General features: G+C 39.5%; 1 protein-coding gene across 1 annotated transcript in view; it reads right to left on the bottom strand.

Annotated features, from left to right (window-relative positions):
- The window catches only part of MYOM1 (myomesin 1), a 73,704-nt gene that overhangs the window by 16,977 nt on the left and 37,079 nt on the right, over window positions 1-19,648 (bottom strand). Inside the window, exons 18-32 of the mRNA XM_088173654.1 lie at window positions 17,892-18,088; window positions 17,003-17,129; window positions 16,086-16,270; window positions 15,201-15,315; window positions 10,512-10,668; window positions 9,519-9,625; window positions 9,351-9,395; window positions 5,677-5,813; window positions 4,711-4,855; window positions 4,178-4,237; window positions 3,864-3,931; window positions 3,182-3,295; window positions 2,529-2,616; window positions 1,786-1,824; window positions 1,587-1,692 (exon numbers count right to left, since the gene is read on the bottom strand). Coding sequence (XP_088029780.1) covers window positions 1,587-1,692; window positions 1,786-1,824; window positions 2,529-2,616; window positions 3,182-3,295; window positions 3,864-3,931; window positions 4,178-4,237; window positions 4,711-4,855; window positions 5,677-5,813; window positions 9,351-9,395; window positions 9,519-9,625; window positions 10,512-10,668; window positions 15,201-15,315; window positions 16,086-16,270; window positions 17,003-17,129; window positions 17,892-18,088 — 1,690 coding nt within the window. The remainder of the gene's footprint in view (window positions 1-1,586; window positions 1,693-1,785; window positions 1,825-2,528; window positions 2,617-3,181; window positions 3,296-3,863; window positions 3,932-4,177; window positions 4,238-4,710; window positions 4,856-5,676; window positions 5,814-9,350; window positions 9,396-9,518; window positions 9,626-10,511; window positions 10,669-15,200; window positions 15,316-16,085; window positions 16,271-17,002; window positions 17,130-17,891; window positions 18,089-19,648) is intronic.

Here is a 19,648-nt window from a genome sequence, read left to right as displayed (position 1 = left end):
CCTCAGAGCTTGCAGATAAATTATGTCTCAGTCTATGACCTGAGCATTAGAAAAGCTGTACAAGTCTAAAAGCCAGATCTCTAAAGGATGGCCCAGCCACAAATGTTGCTGTTCTCTTTTTAGCATAGGTTTATTTCTCCTTGGGTAAAACAAAAGTATACAGGGCTGTATCTACAAAAAACCTCCCACTTTGGTCAGAAATGGTGTTTGCCCAGTTGGAATGATTTCTGGTCTCTTCTATGTTTGGAATTTAAACACATTTTGACAAAAGCATATCTTCTTCCATTAGAAAACCAAAAAACAAAACAAAAAACCCCAAAACCCAACACCTCCCTCCCCTACCCCCCAAAATCAATTTCTTAGCTTCCTAGCTAAGCAGTTAATTTCCCTGGATGAGGTAAAAGGTATTTTTCTCAATAAATAAGCTATTCATTTCCCTGTTATCTTTAAACTGATAACTTCAAATGCACAGGAGGGAAAAAATAATTTGTTTCTAGATTAATTTGACATGCTTCAAGATGAAACAAGTTTCTAAAAATTAAATGGAGAAAAGAGGGAAAGGTGGGGGGGAACCCAGAATACTTCATATTCTCTTGTACTTATTTGAAATATTTTTGATGATATGGGATCAAAACGGGTGCCAAGAAACAAGAAGGCCTCAAATCCCTTTCATTTCTCTGACAGGGTGCTGGTTAACATCAGTGTCAATAATTACAGCAAGCCTGGTACAGCACATCCTGAGTATTCTGTGCTTCATTTACATGAGGCTTATTGAGAGATCAGTAATTCAGATTCCATCATACAGACTTACCACCATGTCCACAGGAAGTGAAACAGCAAGAATAGTAATAAAATGGATTTGAATTGATCTAAGTTGTTTACTTCTCTTGTTTACTTCTCTGGGTTTTCCAAAGCAAGCTGTTTGTACTGGCTGAGATTTCAAAGCTGTCTCGTAGATTTAGATGTGCAACTCCCATTAATTTGACCGGGAGCTGGGCATTCAAATTCTTTTTTTAAATCTCAGTTCTTCTGTCTGTCTTGGTTAGGTCTCTACTGCTTGCAGCAGGGGCTGTCTGGATTTTACTGCCCTGAGCACATGTTGGAATTTGCTTTGCCTCCTAAAAATGAAGCCATGCATTAAGAGGATGTGCCTGCTTGTCCCAGTTCCACTGAATTGTGGCTTCTAGACAAGCAGACCTCCAGGCAGGTATCTCTGAACCCATGGTGCTGGACTCTTTTGAAGCCTGACGGTCTCTCTGGTTATATTTGCATCATTCCTTAAAACTGAGTGAGGGACAGATGCAGCTCTCACTGGGGAGGTGGGAAGTGCTCTGAAGCAGCACAATCCTGCTGGCATCCCGTGGCATGTTTTTCATGAGAGAAACAGCAGGAGGGCCTGGAACCACCACACCTGACTCTCATACTGATTTCCTGTGAATGTAATTGACTGAAACAAACTCAAGTGAGACAAGGACTCATGAGAGAGGAGAGGAAACCTGGGCCTCATCTCTCTCGCATATAGAGGTTCTTTCTGAATCTATGAAACCAAAATTGCACTGGGTTTTGCAAAGCTCTTGTGTACTTACTTGTGCACCCAGCCTACTCTCAAATCTTCCACATAATAAGTAACATAGGAGTACAGCCTGATACCCTCAGCTGTGCTCTGGATTTTCAGGTCTGTTGCAGATAAAGCTGAAAGAAGAGCACATGGTTTTATGCAGCCATACAGCTATTCATTGAGTGCTACAATGAGTCATTCATTCGAAAAAAGAATTAAGTGCTTACCAATCCTTCTGCATACTTCATTCATCAGATCTGCAAAAGCTGTGGAAATAAAATCCGGAGACTAAGACTCTGTGTCTGCAGTTCAAGCACAGTTAACAGTAGGACAAGTACTGGCTCTGAAATATTCTCCCCAGAAAATTTGAACAAGCAGTCTTTGAAAAAGCTACCTTTTCAAGCATATTAGAAATCTGAGTAATGCAAAAATGTAGCCTGTTATTTTACAGTTTCCAGACTTTACTTAAGTGAAACCTTGATGAATACTGCTGCAGCTGAGCAAGACAATGTTATATTACACTATTTTTGTAAATGACACTATTTAGCTGGAATGCTAACCCATCTATATACATTCTAATGGATAGGACTGAAATGTTAAGAATATGGTAATCACAGTAAGTGAAAAGGCCTCTAAGTAATTGGCAAAATATAATAAAAATATTTTAAAATTATCTAGTTCTGTATTTTTTTCTGTACTTGTAGGATTATTGATGGCCCCCTGAAGAAATCTGTTATCATTTTGCATGACATTAATCACTTTATGCTCCCAAAAGTATACAGAATCCACATGCAATAAGCTGTATACAAATGTTATTTGAACTGTAAAATCTCAGTTTTTCTAATTAGATGATCTTGTATGCATGAGGAACAAAGCCACAGGAAGGCAACATGTGCAGATGCCTGTATTACCCTGAACCCACTGCAGTCAGGGCATCTGCTGGTGTGGCTGACCACAGCCAGACTCTGACCTGTGTCCTTGAGCTGTAGCTCACTGGTGTCCTTTCCTCTGTCGTCCTTCAGTATGACTTCATAAGTGCCAGCATCTTTCTTAGAAAACTGCAATATTGTAACCATAAAACCAGTTTTCAGAGCAGGAACTGTAGGAAAATCTAGTTTTTACCTGTGAACCCAGCTAATATCCCACCCCTGTCCCCAGGCAGGTACCCCATGCCTGGGCTGCCCCTGTGTCCCCCAGCTGCCCTGCTCCTGGCTGGGATGGTGGGATGGGCTTTGGCAGGAGGTCCTGATATGCAGGTCCTTGTCCTACCCCAAATCTGCTGCAAGGCTGGACATGAACCAGACCCCTCTGGTGACTCTGAAAGCCTGAGTGACAAGCACTTTCCAAATGCTATTCAGAATGGAAATGTGGTCTCAATCTGTTTCTAAATTGACATGCAAAGGAAGTGACAATCTTATTATCTCTTCTGTCATCATTTCCTGAAAATCTGAACAAGCAGTTAGAGACAGACATTTGCTTTAGTGAAAACACAGACGCCTTGTGAGCTTTTCCATTTTTAAAACCCACTTCCTTTTTCAATTGTTCTGCTGGAGTACCAGATTAGATCACATAATTCATCTGAACACTAATTTCAGCTGAGGGCTAATGAAGACAGTCACTCACCTCTGATATCAGCAGAGTACACACGCCATCCTTAAAGTCATGTTCTTCATCTACCATAATCTCCCTGTCATCTTTGTACCACACAATGTGTGTTTCCTTCTTAATATTAGCCACCTAAAATGGATGGAAACCACATTGCAATTATTCACTTCATCTAAGCAGGGGAGCTTGGTGCTGTAGCTTGGGTTAGCTTTGTTCCATGGGTTAGCATGTTCAGGTCTCTCACAGAAGAGCAGCAAGCTTTACAACCTGATGGCAGTGAGTTACTGCAGGCCTCCATCTTAAAATGAGGGAGGCAAGAGGGAAAACAACGGGGATGCAAAGAGAGAGAAAAGGAGACCAGAGAATGAGCTGTTCCCGCCCAGGGAATTTCTACATGTCATAAATCAGTAAACCTCTGGATTTACAATGACTTGTCATTCCTTTCCAGGTGGCTTTCTCTGAGTGGGTGGCTGACAAACCAGAAGAAATAAATTCAAGCTATCTTCCAACATATTTTGTTACATGCAATGAGCTGTTGCCTCAGCAGAATTAACCTTCACAGGCTCTGTCACTGTCCAACATGCAGCTGGGAGTACAAAAACAAAGGGCATGTCTTTAGTCCCTTCCCAACCATCTAGGTAGTGGTAGGCCAGTGTGGTGCTCTCTGAATATTGTACTCAGGGTTTTCGTTGCCCCTTACCTTACATTTCAACAGCACATTACACTCATCGGTAACTTCCCATCCCAGTTTATCCACAAAATGAGGACCTGTTTGAAATTACAGGTATATTTTTAAAGGTCACATCGATAGTATTCATAATGCAAAATGAAAGACGTGTTTTACTTGACAAGAATACTGTTATATTTTAATGTGTCATTTTTTTCCTATTTCTGCTTCAGAAGTTACTACGTAACACAACAAACCCCATGTATTTCAAATAAATATATAAAAATATAAACAAACTTTTAACAGACTAATACATATGTGATTCTTATAAGTATTCATATTATCACCTTGTTTCCTGTGCCACTCTTTTCTCTGGAAATCTGCTTCATCCCGTAGCTTCTTGAATACTAGGAATTAAAACCAGTGAGAAATACAAGGTCAGACTTCATGTACCATTTGTACAATGCTGAATGTCACTGTAACAGTTTGGTCTAACTCTGTCCCTTGGATGCCAGTGAGAATCTGGCCATAGGAAGGCAAGTGAGAGGCAGCAGAGTCAGCAGCTGCTTGAGCTCTAACAGGTGCAGCTACTTGTTCCCAGCTGAATGGGCTTTTTATATGGGAAATTTTCATTACACTCATAGGAAAGCAAACCACTACATGTTGCAGTACTTTATATTTCTGTAACAATTCCCCTTCCTCCCATCACTTTAAAAATTTTAGTTCACACACATGCCCTGTCCTGTAGGAGGTAGGCACAACTGTGACATAAAAAAATTGGAATGTCTATTGGTGTTGAAAACAGTGAAAAATGAAGGTGACAACTGAGGTAATCTTGGTATAATTTTTCCAGCCCACTGCATAGTACAGATTAGCCTACCATCTCCAATGAGGACAAGACTAGATTGATTGGTTGCTTTTCCATCCTGCAGCTGGAACGTGTAAGTGCCTTCATCCTTTTCCTCAAGTTTATCCATAATCATTTCAACAAGGCCAGTATTCTTGTCCACCTTCATTTTATATTTCTACAGGAGTGGAAAGTAAAGCAACAATTAGTACATGTCAGAGACAGAAAATATTTGTGAAGTGTTATAATAGCCTCTTTAGGAGAATTTTGTTTTCTTTATTTCGATTCCCTCTTCTTCAGGTTCCCATTTGTTCAGATCCCTATCCTATTCTAGACTCACTAGCTCCAGCTCCAAATGTTCAACCAAATAAATAAATCTGTTTATTTACTGATGCTGTATAAACACATGACATGCCTGTTGCACAGTGAGTACTATGTTCTTTTTCATTAGAAAGGTTTTTAGATTTGCATCTCTTCAGAATAAAACTTTCTTTGAGGGTGATTATAATTTACAAGGTTGTGTCTAGAATGCTCCATCTCTGCCTTCTCTCTGATATCAGTGTTGCAACAAAATCATGCCATGTCCCGTCGTTGGAGGTAACAAGTTCTGCAGCTGGAAACAACCACTTGGGAATTTTTCTGTGATGTAATAAATTCCTTCAAACCACAAAGAGAGGTGAGAACAAGGCTATTCTAGGGCTATAGATGAAGGAAGTAGGAGCAGTGATTCCTTGAAGACCACAGTTAATAGAACACAGGGTATTCACAAAAATGGCAGGAACGCATATAACTTCCCTTTATAGAATGCATCCACTAGAATTCATCTGGAGCTCAGAACTATGGATAAAATCTTCCTAATCATGCTTTCCATGACATATGCTATTTCTCATGAAAATGCATCAGAGTGGAACACTAGTTGGAAGTATACTGAAGATAGAGGCAGTAATCCTCATTGATACTCATGAAAATGCAAACACATGTAAGCATGAAAAGCCTTACCTCTCCATTGAAAATCTCCTTGTCATTAAACACAAAGTTGGCCTTTGCATTGCCGGACAGTTTTTCAGCTTGCAGCCAGAATCTCACTTCTCCTTTTTCTAAGATTTCCACTGCCAACTCAGAGGTAAGTGGGATAGCTACAAAGAAGAAAGAAAGGAATGATGCATATCTTTTGCCTTTGCCCCAACAACTATTGTCTACTACAACTGGAAAGCCACTTTATCCTTCCATACTTGAATACTGTATGCAAGGTAACTAGCTCATAAGTGCTCTTATATAGACAGAACTTATTCTCCACCCACATATACACAGAATGACAGATCAGATTTATTCTTTTGATCCTTCAATCACAGGGTCTGTCCAAACTAAAAGAGTTCAAGATTTGAGTTATGCTCTGTTCTAAAACAAGGCTATTTCAAATGCAAACTGCAAGTATCTGTGCAGCATTACATGAGTCTGTATGCTGCAGACCCATGTTTAATGAGTTGTCTAATAATATTACTGTAAGACAGTGAACTGACTTAGAGGGGAAATAAACAAAACACAGAAAAACCCCAACAAAGCCAGATCAGAAAGTCAGCTGCTGAGCTGTTGGTTGGGAGATTTTTGAAAACACTCTGATCCTCTGCTGAGTGGAATCTCCATCTCCAGAATTCACCAAACATCCCAATACATCCTCAGTCTCCCCAGTACATTTGTTTTCCTGTAAATAACCGAAACCCCCACATCTAAAACAGTTCATTGTGTCAACAGAGAAGAAAAAAAAGTAAAAATCGTGTACTATACCATAGGTAACTCTTTTTTTAGTTAGTTAGTTCCTGTTAGTAACAGTCCTAAGTTTGCTTTCACTTCAACTTTTTTTGAGACACCATAATCAGCAACATTAAACATGAGTAGTTAGATTCTGATATTGGGGTGTATTGCTCATCTCATTGACTTCTGACATGTTATCTCTTAGTGGATGCACAGATCCTCAATAAAAATCATGCTCTCAGGATTACGTGTGCTGCTGTGTGTGAACTCTCCCCCAGGCTCTACTTTCTCAGTAGTGTAAAGTCTGCACTGCTAGGGTGCAGCATAGAATGGCTCAGGACAGTGCACAGACACGTTGCAAAACACATGATGATATAGTCTGGTGGTAAAGACACACCTCCTAGGGCAGGCTGTTTTTTTTTAGCTCACGGTATGCAAAGGCTCAGCTGCAGCAGAAGAGGACTGGGACCAAAGTAATGTCTGATTTCTCTCATTTTTCTATTTGCACCCTTCTAAATGACTGGAGTGCCTTCTGGAGCACAGCTGCCATCCCACCCCACCCCACTGCCAAACAGATTTGGGGGGTGAGTACCCCCCAGCTTTTCCTTTGCCACACTCACTCCTTCTCCCTCCCACACACCCCACACCCACACGTGTGCTTTCAGTGCCTGAGTGGCACAGGGCCTGCCTCTGATAAAAGCTCCTGGGAGGTGAGGCAACAGTCACAGGGAAACAAAGAGAATTATGAAAAGTCACATGTTTAACCGGAGAGGGAAAAGCCTGGAGCCTGGAAGGGCAGCACTGCCATGAGGAAGTGGGTCAAAGACAACCCCATGGAAATGTGTCCCTGCTGTGCCAATGGTTCATGTGAGCCTTCCTCACTCAGCACATCACTCGGTGTGTAAGAAACAGAAGGAATCTCAGGGCTTGCATGATTTCTTAAAACAAAGCAACTGAAATGCTACAGGAAGCAAGTGGGAGTGTGAATAGACATCAGGCTGCACTGCTTTTGTCTCACTGTCATCTCTACAGCAATTTTAAACCCCCACTTGTCTTGCGTGTTATTAACTAAGAATATCTTAGACTAACATGGAAGAGAGGAAAGTATCTCTGCAGCTGTTAAATAAATGGCTGAAAGGATGCAAAAGGATTCTTTTTTGGACAAAAAGATTACTTCTCAGCCTAAAGGAACTGGACAAATTTGCCTTACAGTCAGCCATGAGCAAAAGTCTTATTTAAAATATTTCCATAAGCACCGATTGCTATTTTAGGCCCTTTCCAGTGGTTTTACATCCTATTTGTATAGCATCACAAATTACTGGCAGCACTTGACAGGCAGTCCTCAGGCAGTGGCTAAATTGAGCAGTTGGAAGAGTTTATTTTTAACCCATACCAACACACTGTCGTACATGCATAGGTAGTTGTGTTCTGTAAGGCTGTTACTCAAGCAATCCCTTTGCCCATGGAGTTACTGGCTGCATGTGTTTCTAAGCAGAAGTTCCATTAATTGCTGCTCAGAAGTACAAACAGCTGAATCTCAACCCCTAGTTGTAATATATATTTTTCTTGAAGCATACACAAGGGCCCAGAGTGGCCAAAGCATGTGAGACAGTTTCCTCCTTAATGATATTTTCTGCAGTGATCTCTCTTTTTTGCCTGTGCCTTCTGGAAGCTCATGCACAACTATGTGTGTGCTTTTACCTAATACAGTACAAAAAAGATGGTATGATCTGTGTTCTGAGGAGCTTATTTTGTGATGTTGGTAGTGAACACAAAGCATGGAAGAGTCCTCAGAAGAGAAGGGTCAGGGCAAGTAAAGTCATGCGACAGCAGCAAGGTTTTGTGATGACTGACTTCTAGTGTGAAAATATAATTAGGAGAAGATAATTGGGAGGAGAAGGAGTAAACAAGGGTTTGTTTGGGCTGTCATTAAGCTATCAAAAGTGATACAGTATGTTGAGAAGAGTAGAGTGTATGAGAAAAAGACAAAAAAGGAAATGAGAGAGATGATGTAGGCAAAAAGGCCATTTCTGTAGGAAAGGATTGGCTGGGCTGAGACGTGTGATGTGGGCTGAGTTGGAAGAGGCACCAGCAGCGCATGCACTAAGCTGAAGATTTTAAAATGCAGGCAAGAGTTTTAGTGTCTGGAATGGAAAAGAAGAGAATATAGTGGAAGAAGATGAGGCCAGGTCTCATGTGCATTAAGATTCATTATGTAATCTAATATTATTTTTCCCCCATTTATTCAAGCAATATTCCAATAAAAATAACCAAATCATGCTACAAAATCATGACATTATAAATGTCTGTGGAATTGACAAAAATACCATCCCAAGAGTCGAAACCATGTTCAAATTCTGTCAAGTGTTCCAAGAAATAGGGAGAGAATAAATTTCAGCAGGAAAATTCTGTACATATAGATCATTACAGTTGAACTTACTAACCTTGCCAAATTTGTTAACCTTAAATTTAACTTATGTTAACTTCTGTTGGAGAAAAATTAGAGAATCTTTCAAATTCTGGTTTTCAAATCAGGTCAGGCATGCTGAGTAAGTATTAAAGCCAATATGATACTTATTTTCCAGTTGTTATACAGACTTATTGCAGTAGCATACAATAGTTCGGAAAGAACATCAGTAATATACAAATGTACTGAAAGAGGGAGACAAAAAAAACCCTAAAATCTTTATTTTTCATTCCAAACCCACTTTCACTTGAAATTACTAGAGTGTCCTCCTTACCTGATGGTGGTAGGAGCTTTGTGATCATAGATACATAGAATGGTTTGGGTTGGAAGGGACCTTCCAAGGCCATCTAGTCCAAGCCCCCTGCTACATGCAGGGAAATCTTCAGCTAGATCAGGCTTGTGCTACCCCACTGCATGCAAAGCTCTCCCCTACAGACACGATTGATTCACTTACTTGGGAATTGGCGTTCGTGGCTCAGAGCAAGCAGGCGTTTCATTTCTGCAAAAGACATAAAAGAAGTAATATGAGGTGTGTGCATGCCTTTTGGATCTGAGAGACACAGCAGCAGGGAAAAACAGATATGAAAACAAACTAGGCATGCTTAGTAGGCATTATGTCTACCTTCCTCATCAATTGTGTAGCTTGATGAAACTCCATCAGTGTCTGTAACAATACAAGAGTAAATTCCCAAATCATCTTCTCCAAGATCCTTAAAGGCAAGTTTTGACCTATAAGAGGAAAAAAAAGCATTGTGATGAAAAGGTGAAATCCATCTGAACCAAACCCTTCCTTTCTTTCTATAATACCAGATATGAATAGCCTTGTGTTAGCTTTTGCTCTGACTGAACAGACAAATATTTGGCTCTGTCACCTATAATTCAGAGTTAGTCCTACCATGTGTGGCACAAATGGTGATGGCATCAACAGGCATGTTGTCAAGTCTTTGATGACCCTGGAAGGATACCATAGATACAGGTCGACTCAGACTCCATATGACAGCATCATGAGTGTGGTGGGCCACTTTTTCTTTTGATATGGCTTCTGTCACTAAGAGAGCACATAGGCCCTTCATGGGCTGAACCTGTGCATTCACCCTGTCTTCCTCTGGGAAAAGCCTGAAGAAATACAGTAGGCTTGGAGACGTTATATAAGTTACTAAATCAGGCCATGGTGATGCCGTCATAAGAAAGCCTTGCTTACTGCAGCACTTCCAAAGATTACAGCTGTGTTACAGGGCAAAAGCATTTTGCAAGAAGCCAGATAATTTTATTATTTGGAGATTTAAAATAATAGGAATAGGACTAATAGTAATAGTAATAGCAATTGTAATAATTTGCCTTGACTGACAGGTTGTAAGGTAACAGGACACAGATTTTCTCTCCCCATGCCTAAACACCACTAAAGTGCCTACAGAGAAGGTCTGACTCATTTGTGCAAGCTACAATTTCCAAATGGTCTGGGTATGGGTTTACTGGAGAACAGCATTCTCAGAAGTAGCCATCAAGTAACAGAGGCAGTTTTAACTCTTCCTGAGATCATACATTAAAAGGATGGATTTCTGTGACAGTCTAGATCTCTCAAACACAAGACTATTGCTACCCCTGAGGGTCTTACTTTCCGCCTTTGGTATCGATGTTCAGTCGTGGGTCATCCTGAATTGGTTCGTAATTCTTGGACCAAATGAACTTAGAGTCTGGAGACATCTGATCACATTCAAAGTTCAAGGAAATTACTCCATTGTCATCTACATCAACCACCACTTCCTTGGTTCCTTAAAGAGCAAGAACAAGGCAATTTCAGTTTATCAGAGAAGTCAGCAAACAATTTTCTATGGATATCATTCAGAAAGTGGATTAAGCAGATCCTTGCCATTTTCTCAGCTGGAACATAAATTGCTGCACTCATCGATATCCCTGGTCTTTGATTCACAAGAACAGTTCTTTTTCTAATCCACAGGTCAAAGCACATAATAAATCAGCTGATTTATTTATGTGAATCCAAGCATCAAAGCATACATGAGAGTTGCAATATTTGCTATGAAAAAGCCTGAAGGGGGGAACAAAAGCAAGACTCTAAATCCACTAAATGTCTGAGCTATTGAATAGCAATATTTTCCATGGTAAGGAGTAGTTAGAGCTTTCATTATACAGCATGGATTTTCTATTCTCTAATACGGTAAGTGCTATACAGGGAATAATATGCAAATATGAGCATTTGAAGAGGTGAAGAAGAGGAAGCAGTTGAGTTGCCTCAGCAGCCCACATTTGTGACTGAGGCACATTTTTGGTGACACTGGCTTCACTCAGGGAGGTTGGTTTAATTGCTGTGCTTGGCATCCAGCCCTGCTGCTGTCGGCACCATTAATCCTAGGCCCACAAAGGGAGTGAATATTTGCAATTAGCTGCTTAAGTCACCCACCCAGTCTTGCCAGTACCTTCAGTCGTTGAGCTGGATAGGGTGACCTAGTTTGTCCTTTAAAAGGCCTTGGGGGTGAATCCTGGGTCAGCAACCTGAAGGCACCTCCATTCTGCTCCCTCACACCCCAGTGGAGCTGAAGGAATTTCATCTGGGATTTGGGCAACCCAGTGAGCTTGTCATCTGTGGCACTAATGTTCATTTCAACAACTTGTCTGAGAATGTCAGGGAGAGCATGTGCACTGAGAGGTGCTGGAGAACATCCAGCCTTCCTTTCTGAACTGCTCTGAGCTGGATCTTGCATCTGAATAGGGCACTCATGACCTATTACTTGGACTAAGACAATTCTGAGCTGCCCAGAATACTAATGACACACTTTCTCCACAAAGTATTGTATTTAAAGGCAAGAGCCTTATTCCTGACACTGAGATCAAATGCTTTATTTTCAGCATATTTCTTAGTGACCCTCAGGCATAGTAGGAGATTTCTGAGTTTCATCATCCTAATACAATATATGTCTTTTCCAGCACTGCGAGCAGCTCCTGTCATGACAATCTGTGTACCCACAGCTTTCTCAGTCTTCACACTTGGCCATAAGCATTTAATGAAAGATGAGATTAATATTCCCATTTTGGTACTGTTATGTACCAGCCCTTGCAGCAGAGAAGCATATTAAGTGCCAATATGTGATAAATGAAGTCTGAGACCTATAAAGATTTTACTAAGCAACAGGGTATTTGCAATTTTTTGTTATAATTTAATTTATTATATGCAAAATTCATCACTTGAAATTTCATTAGTGTTTAGTTCCCTCTAGGTCATTAGCCCATGAATCTTTTGATGGTACTTTATGTGACATGGAAAGAATTACAGCTGTAAAGGTGATTTGAACAATCTTTTACATTTGTTTTAAAGTATTCTCATTATGGTAATAATGTATAGCATTTTTTTCCTGAAGTGATGATGGAATTTACCTCTAATATTTATATGAGTAAAAAAAAAAGTTTCAGTTAATGACCACATTTGAAGACCTCACTCCACCTATCCATCAAAGTAGAACCAAAGAAGCTGCCATAGTACTAGCAGTCTTAATCTCCCTCCTCTAGATAGCTTGGTAGTTTCAACATATCATCCAGAGCTTCTCTTAGAGTCACAGCAAGAAATAAAATACTTAGATGTCATATCACATCTCCATTTATCTGAGCATTTTATTGCATTGAAAGGAAAGAAATAACAGAACATAAACCAGACACCTACACACTAGAGGCAATGGCATCATTTTGACTACAGCCAGTCAGAAAAGTTGAATGGGACAGTTTCCTCAATTTCTGAGGTTCAGGCCCTTCTCAAGTGGCTGGTGGAAGCTCATAATCTAATTTTGCTTTGCATCAGGACAAACAAGGACTAAGAGCAGCAATGTTGAAGAGTTGCAGTCTGCTCTTAGATTTCTCTTGTTTCCTGTGAGATCCACATATGCTGAAGTGCTTTTGTCAAAAAATAGCCAAAGATACTGATCAAAAGTAGCCTGGATTAGTATTTGTTTACATGGTTGGGATTTTTCATTTAATTTTAGAAGATAACTGTACAAATTAAACATGGTTTTCAAAGAAAAGAAAGTGGATGCAAATTACTGAATCATTATACTTACACATTTATTTGGATAAATACAACTGGCACCCTTTGTATGAAAGCAGGTATTTTCATCCAGGATATTATTTGCTTACATTCTTTGATTAGAAATCTCAGTTGTCTTGAGATTTTACACATTCACCAAAACCAGCATTCCAGCAGGAACTATCTAGAGAGTCCTGACAATATTTTGTCTCTATCTCTATCCAAGATGGTAATAGAGGCATGATTCATTGGGCAAAACCAAAATAGTTGTGGTAATTTCTTTAAAATTGTGTGATTGTTCTCGACATTTTCGTGGTTAGAGTGAGAAAGGTGGAAGCCTGTTCAAGTGGCTCTTTTATGAAATAATTGTTTTTAATAAGCTTTTGTCTTTTCTTAATACTTTTAAGAAGCTTAGTTTGGTGGATTCTGTATCAGCAGATCTCAGTTCAAAATATGGGTCAAGTAGATTTGTACATATAAGTAATTTTCAGTTTCTCTGAGTGTTCACTGGGCTAAATGCTCACTTTCTGGTGATCCCTCAGACGTCATAGCTATGAACCCTCCTTCTCTAATGGTGAGGTATGTAAAACAAATGTTCTTCTCAAGTTCACCTCCTTTGAGTGAGCACTGAAAATAGTGTACAATTTTTTTTTTTTGTCATGTTGGTCATCTTCACAAGAGTTTGTTTGTATTTTTTTTTCAATTGTAGTAACATGGCCAATCCTTTATTTAGGATAGTTGAAGAGTGTTATCAGCACAACATTTTATCAGAATTATGACACACAGATATTAACCCTCAATGAAAACAGGCTAACAAAGCCAAAAGTTTAGTATTAATAGTGCTTAATTCCCTTTTTAGAAGTGCTGCTGTATATAGCTGTTTTCAGGAACAAATTTTTCAGGTTTGCCTTATCCACTTGCAGTTGATAGAAATAGCCCTCTAAGATAGATGATAGAAATAAGGTGCATCTGCATCTTATAGATCTGAAATTACATCTCCTCTATTTTTCAAACCCTTCTTATTCACACAATTGCTTACCTTTTTGTTCTTGCATCCCACTGTTACATGCTTTCAAGTGACCATCTACTCCTTCCAGTGCCTTTTTCCCATCCCAGCTCAACAGCAGTCACCCCAGTCTCCCTCCTCTGAGTTTTCCAGTTCTTTTACACCTTTAGCTTCAGACCTCCTTTTTGAGGCTTTCTTGACTTACATCCTCACTTGAGGACTAACTCAATACTTGTTAGAATTTTTGCTGCCCTGGTCATAAGGATTGAGTATCTATGACAGCTGAGCAGAAGGATGCAGAAATGAACCTAGGGGTTAGAAACTGGGGAAGGATCCCAGGGAAATGAAGTCTGGAGGTGTAGTCAGAGGAGAAGAGAGTGTATGATGGATCAAGGTTGAGTTGTACCCCTATACCTTATTACATCATACTAACCTTATACTAAATTTGTTTAAAATATCTGGGATTTCATTTTTGCACCTTGTAGGATCCTGCACTTCCAAAATACTCTATAGATGAGGAAGCCACAAGTCCATGCTTGTGTTTTTTGTCGGGGGCTTGGTGACAAAAAGTGTTGTCTCTGAGCAGTCACCTATTTTACTTGTATAGCTAAATAAGCCCCAGGGGTTTTGTGAAGTTCCAAAGTTCCAGGTATGGAGATGGTGCCTCTGCACTGGTTCCTGTGTTTCTTGCTAGTCTTAGAGATGCACTAAGAGCCAGCCTTAGAGACACACTGGAGCCAGCCTTCAAGGATGAGTCCAACAAAGAATTGCACTTGAATTCCTACTGAAAGTGGTCTCCAAAATGACTTCACTGTGCTTTTAAAAACTTTCTTTTAAAGACCAAGACAAAAATGTGGTTTCTTTTATCCTTTCCTGAGGCACGTTACATAAGAAAACAAGAATGATAAAGCATAAATAACTGGTTTAATGCAGGAAGGACAAAACTTATATCTGTAACATTGTTTCATTAAGCTGATCTTACTCAGTCCTCTACTTACGCACCTACCTGTAGAGACATGCACAATTTACAATTTTATTGCTTCTTTATATTCCTGAACCTGTAGTTATGATAAGAAAATCTCTTCTGACCTTAAAACATACCAGACAATGAACTTAAGATATAGACCTCGACTCATATCTTGCTTCATAAAAAAGCTTGACTTGAGAAGGATCAGATTCTTGGCACATAGCCTGCAGGTAAGCACATTGCACAAACAGGGACCAGTGTAAATAAATATGATGACAAAGAGGAAGTCTTTCTAACGAACCTGGTCGTGTTTCAGCTATGACAGCATCTGTGACATCCGATGGTTTCCCAACGCCCGCCTGGTTTGTTGCCCGCACACGAAACACGTAGCTCACACCTTGTGTCAGGCCACCAATCTGGAGGAACCAAACATATATATTTATAGTGGTGTGTTGCAAAACACTGATTTTAATTTCACACTTATTAACATCAGTCTGGGTATTTGACAATTCTATTTCCTTTCTTGTTTTGTTTATTTTCCAATTTTTTATTTTTTTTATTCAATTCCAGAGTGACATGACATGACCTGTGTGACTTGCTCCTTCCTCATGTGCATAGTTAATGTTCAGGCAGTGTCATTGCTGTAATTGATTTCTTAGCAAAAGGAGCACTGGTTTTTGGAACAGGATGTTTTTAACCCATGTACATTGACCTCTGAAACATCATAGTTTCATACTCTTATGAAACTATAATAGTCTTTTTACTGCAGATAAATGCTGGCTTGAAAAAATTGAATTATCAGGGTAATAAGTGCCAGCCACACCTATTTAGAAACAAGAGGGAATTTAATAGTACAGATTTAATTGCAGTGATTTGAGGAATTATACTGACATTACATCACCCGGGGATACTCCTTTAAAGGATATATGAAAGAATCACACTTTAAAATGAGTTGTCTTTCAAATATTCTGAAAAGCATAAAAATAGCCAACCTACTTCAGACTTATCTCTAGAACTGTGATACTGCTGATCACTTATTTAGAAGCCATTCCACAAAATTGTGAATCATATGGCCTACTGAGTATTCCTTTAAGTAGAGCCATGATCAGCACAGGCAGGTGCTATCAAAGTCTGACTTCTCCAAGGTTATGCTGCTATGCCAGTATTTGAATTTTCAGCTATTTACCTTTAAGTATTTCTTTTGAAGGGGCTTCTCATTGACACTTCTCCAGTGTTCCTCCTTTGCTTCAGCTTCCTTCATATCAACATAATAACCAACTATGGGACTACGACCAGAATAAACTGGTTCCTTCCACAGTAACACCAGAGAGTCCTTCCTAACTTCTGTGCATTTGACATCATGGGGTGGCCCTGAAATGTAAAAGTTGGGGTTGTGGTGTCAAAATAAATCCCAAAGGGACCAATGCATAACGCTCCAGAACCAAAACCAGACAAAACCCAGAACTGTACACAGAACGTATACAACATTTAGCTCCTCTGTATCATACCTAGACCCACTGTAAATACAACCCATGCCAATTAAAAAGACTAACCCGAAACACAATCTAATTGGTTGAGATTGGTATCTTGATCAAATATTCATGAGCTTACAAAATGGAAAAATAAAAAAATAATCCCTAAATTCGAGGAAATAAGTTAATTATTAAGCTATGTGCTGCTTCAAGGACTGGTCTAAAGTTCACTGAAGTCAGTGGAGGTTGTTTTCTTTCATTTCAATGAACTTTAAAAGGTCAAGGATCTGGCCTTGTAGTGATAGATTTAGACAAGGGATAAAAGACCCCATTCTTCTCTGCCTTGTACCTTAGACAGGTATTTATGTCTAGCACTTAAACTAGAAAGCAAAGTGCCAGACTCAGTAGAGGAACAAAGAAGGAAAGATAAAGAAAACTGAAAAACTTGCTTGTAAAATGCTACAATTAAATAGGGATTATGTAAGACATCACTGTAATGGTACTAAATCAAAGTGCTGATGATTCAAGCCTAGCCATGAACTTCGGTGTTCTGTTGACTCCCCTGCAAAATGCCTGCATTAGATAATCATTCCCAGAGCATTCCCGGGCTGTGTCCCACTCAGGATCCTACCAGGCACAGCAATGGTCCACTCTTCACATTTGAAGGGCTTGCTGGGTTTGGAGGGTGCCCCAACCCCTGCCAGGTTAGCAGCAGCCACCTGGAACTGGTACACCATGTTTTCCTTCAGGTTTTGGATCTGCAGGATCAATAAGATGGTACCTGTTAACTTTGGATTAGGACTTCAGAAGAAAGTCACAATGACAATTGTTAAAAACATGAGCATGCTTTTAAGTTTGCCTGAAGATGGAAGCATTATTGACATCTTAACATGATAATTATCATGGCTTTTCCTCAGATTAGTGATGGAGCACACATGAGTGATCTTTGCACACTCAAATTGCAACTCCCTTTTCCTATTGATAGACACTTTTGTAGCCAGGGAGGAAACAGGGGATTGTTCAACAATCATCTTAGTCTGTCTCATGGTACAAAGCAAGTTCACTTAAGGCAAGAGTTGTCCTCACAGTGGGGTGAAACTCAGTCCTGGCATTGCTTTTCATTTCTAAAGCAGCTCAACGAGGTTGTAGCTAGCACTGTCTCTAAATTGGGTCAAGAACTGATCACAAAAACAGTTGTCACAGAGCTAGTTTCAGCACCAGCAAGCACTGGGTTATAACCACCAAGGCAGTAGGAATTCCATTTATTGTGAGGGCCTGACTTACAAAATATCAGACTATGTCAATGAATTTACAGATGACAGTTGGTGCCAGACTAACAAACGAGTGTACGAACAATTTTGCAGAGAAATTTAATAGGGCTAAAAAAATTTACCATCATGGAATTAAAGCCCTCTGAACAGTTATCTGTATACTTAATCATAATTCATCCCAACTCATCTTTGAGATTTGATTTGAAAATATTGCCTGCTCCCCCAGCAATAACTGGAATAACCTCTTACCCTGTATGCCCTCTCAGTAACAGCCTTAATGTTGGCCTCCTTCCATTTCCCAGGAACTCCATCAATCACTTCCCTGTAGTTCACATAGTAGCCAGTAATTTCAGTTCCACCAATGGCTTCGGGCTGTTTCCATCCCAGTACCATCGAGTCACGGACGCTCTCGAGTACCACGATGTCGTAGGGTGGAGATGGAGCAGCTGTTTCAGTGTGAATGACACGTAAGTAGGAGGCAATATTTCAGCCTTGCTTTCACTTACCGTATTCAGGCAGCTCCTACCCTGTGTTTCCTAGTTAGGACAATATTTATGTGCTCAAGGCAAGTTTCTGGAACTGGAATAAGAAATGCAGGATAAAAGCTTCCACAAACCAAATGCAAAGTCCAGACTACATAGGAATTAGTTTTCAGGATCCCATGTTTTTGAAAAGCAGGCTTAGCAAAATAATGTGTTGCAATTGCAGCTCTGATGCAAGTGATCAGGACTCACTTTACTCTGTGAAAAATGAGGAACTACAACTAACATTGCAGGAAAAGCAAAAAAATTGGAGATGCAATGATTTGTATTCTTTTGCAGAAAACAAAGCCCTTTTCTCAATACAATATTCATTGCAGTTTCTTTTTTTTTTTAAATAGTCTCACATTCTTTCTTCCCAAGAATTGCCTTTATCTGTTTTTTTTTTTTTCTTTAATTTATACACTGTGCAAATTTTATCATTGCACCCATCATGTGATCTTACCTTAATGGAAGGCAGAGTGATCATAGGCACTGCAGTATGACCAGAAATGGAACATGTGTGTTACTGGAAAACTTACATTAAAAATATATGGCATAATCCTCCTTCTTAGATTTTTTAAAACAATACATAAATCATGCACTTTATCCCAACCCACTTTCTTATATTTCTTTTGTATCTAGTAGGAAAATGCTTGTCCACATCCAATATGTAACAAATCAGTGAAAAGCCTTTCTTGTGCCCCTGATGGAAATCCCACATCATATACGTTTCCTTGTACCTGTAATGTTTTATATTGGTGTCAGCTAGGCCCAGGTGCCCTGAATTTTTTTTCTGTTCAACATTTTGTGTCTCACTTCAGAGGCCTAGGGAGGAGTTTAGTTCTCTTGCCAGGTACCAGGACTTAAATGAAATTCAAGCCCACATAACTTGGGCAAAATGCGTGTTTAGGCCCTGAAATTTAAAGCATAATTTTGTGCATATGCCTATAACTTGATAGGTTTTCCTCCTTACGTATCATTGTTAGTCAGAGACAGAACATAACATTCATTAGAACAGTGTGCCAGCAGATAAGAAGTAGCTTAGTCTAAAATCCACAAGGGATCTTCATATTTCCTAACAGAACACAGGTTTTCATGCTTACCATCATAATCAGATTTTGTTTCCTTCCCATATATATAACCCAGATAACTAGGTAACCAGATTTTTAACAAGTTACTGAAGTGATTTAGAAATTATATATCACCTTGGATACATTAATATGCAGTCAAACGAGCAATTAAATTATATTAATAACTAACCATATTAATATGTTTCACTTTCATTAACCACTAAGTTTGTAAGTGGTCTCCGATACTATTACATGCACAATGATCTTAATGGAGAGTTGGGCACATAATTAATGGGTCTGATAGAAGATACATCACTGTAGAGCACATCCACTTGTGGCACAGTTGAACAGAAGTTACAGGAGTCTGAAGTGGACCTACCAAAGCAGCAAAATCTATTTATTTCATTAATTCTCA

The sequence above is a fragment of the Sturnus vulgaris genome, chromosome 1, assembly GCF_052056855.1.
Source record: "Sturnus vulgaris isolate bStuVul1 chromosome 1, bStuVul1.hap1, whole genome shotgun sequence".
NCBI lineage: Eukaryota > Metazoa > Chordata > Aves > Passeriformes > Sturnidae > Sturnus > Sturnus vulgaris.
This window is presented reverse-complemented; position numbering and strand designations above follow the sequence as displayed.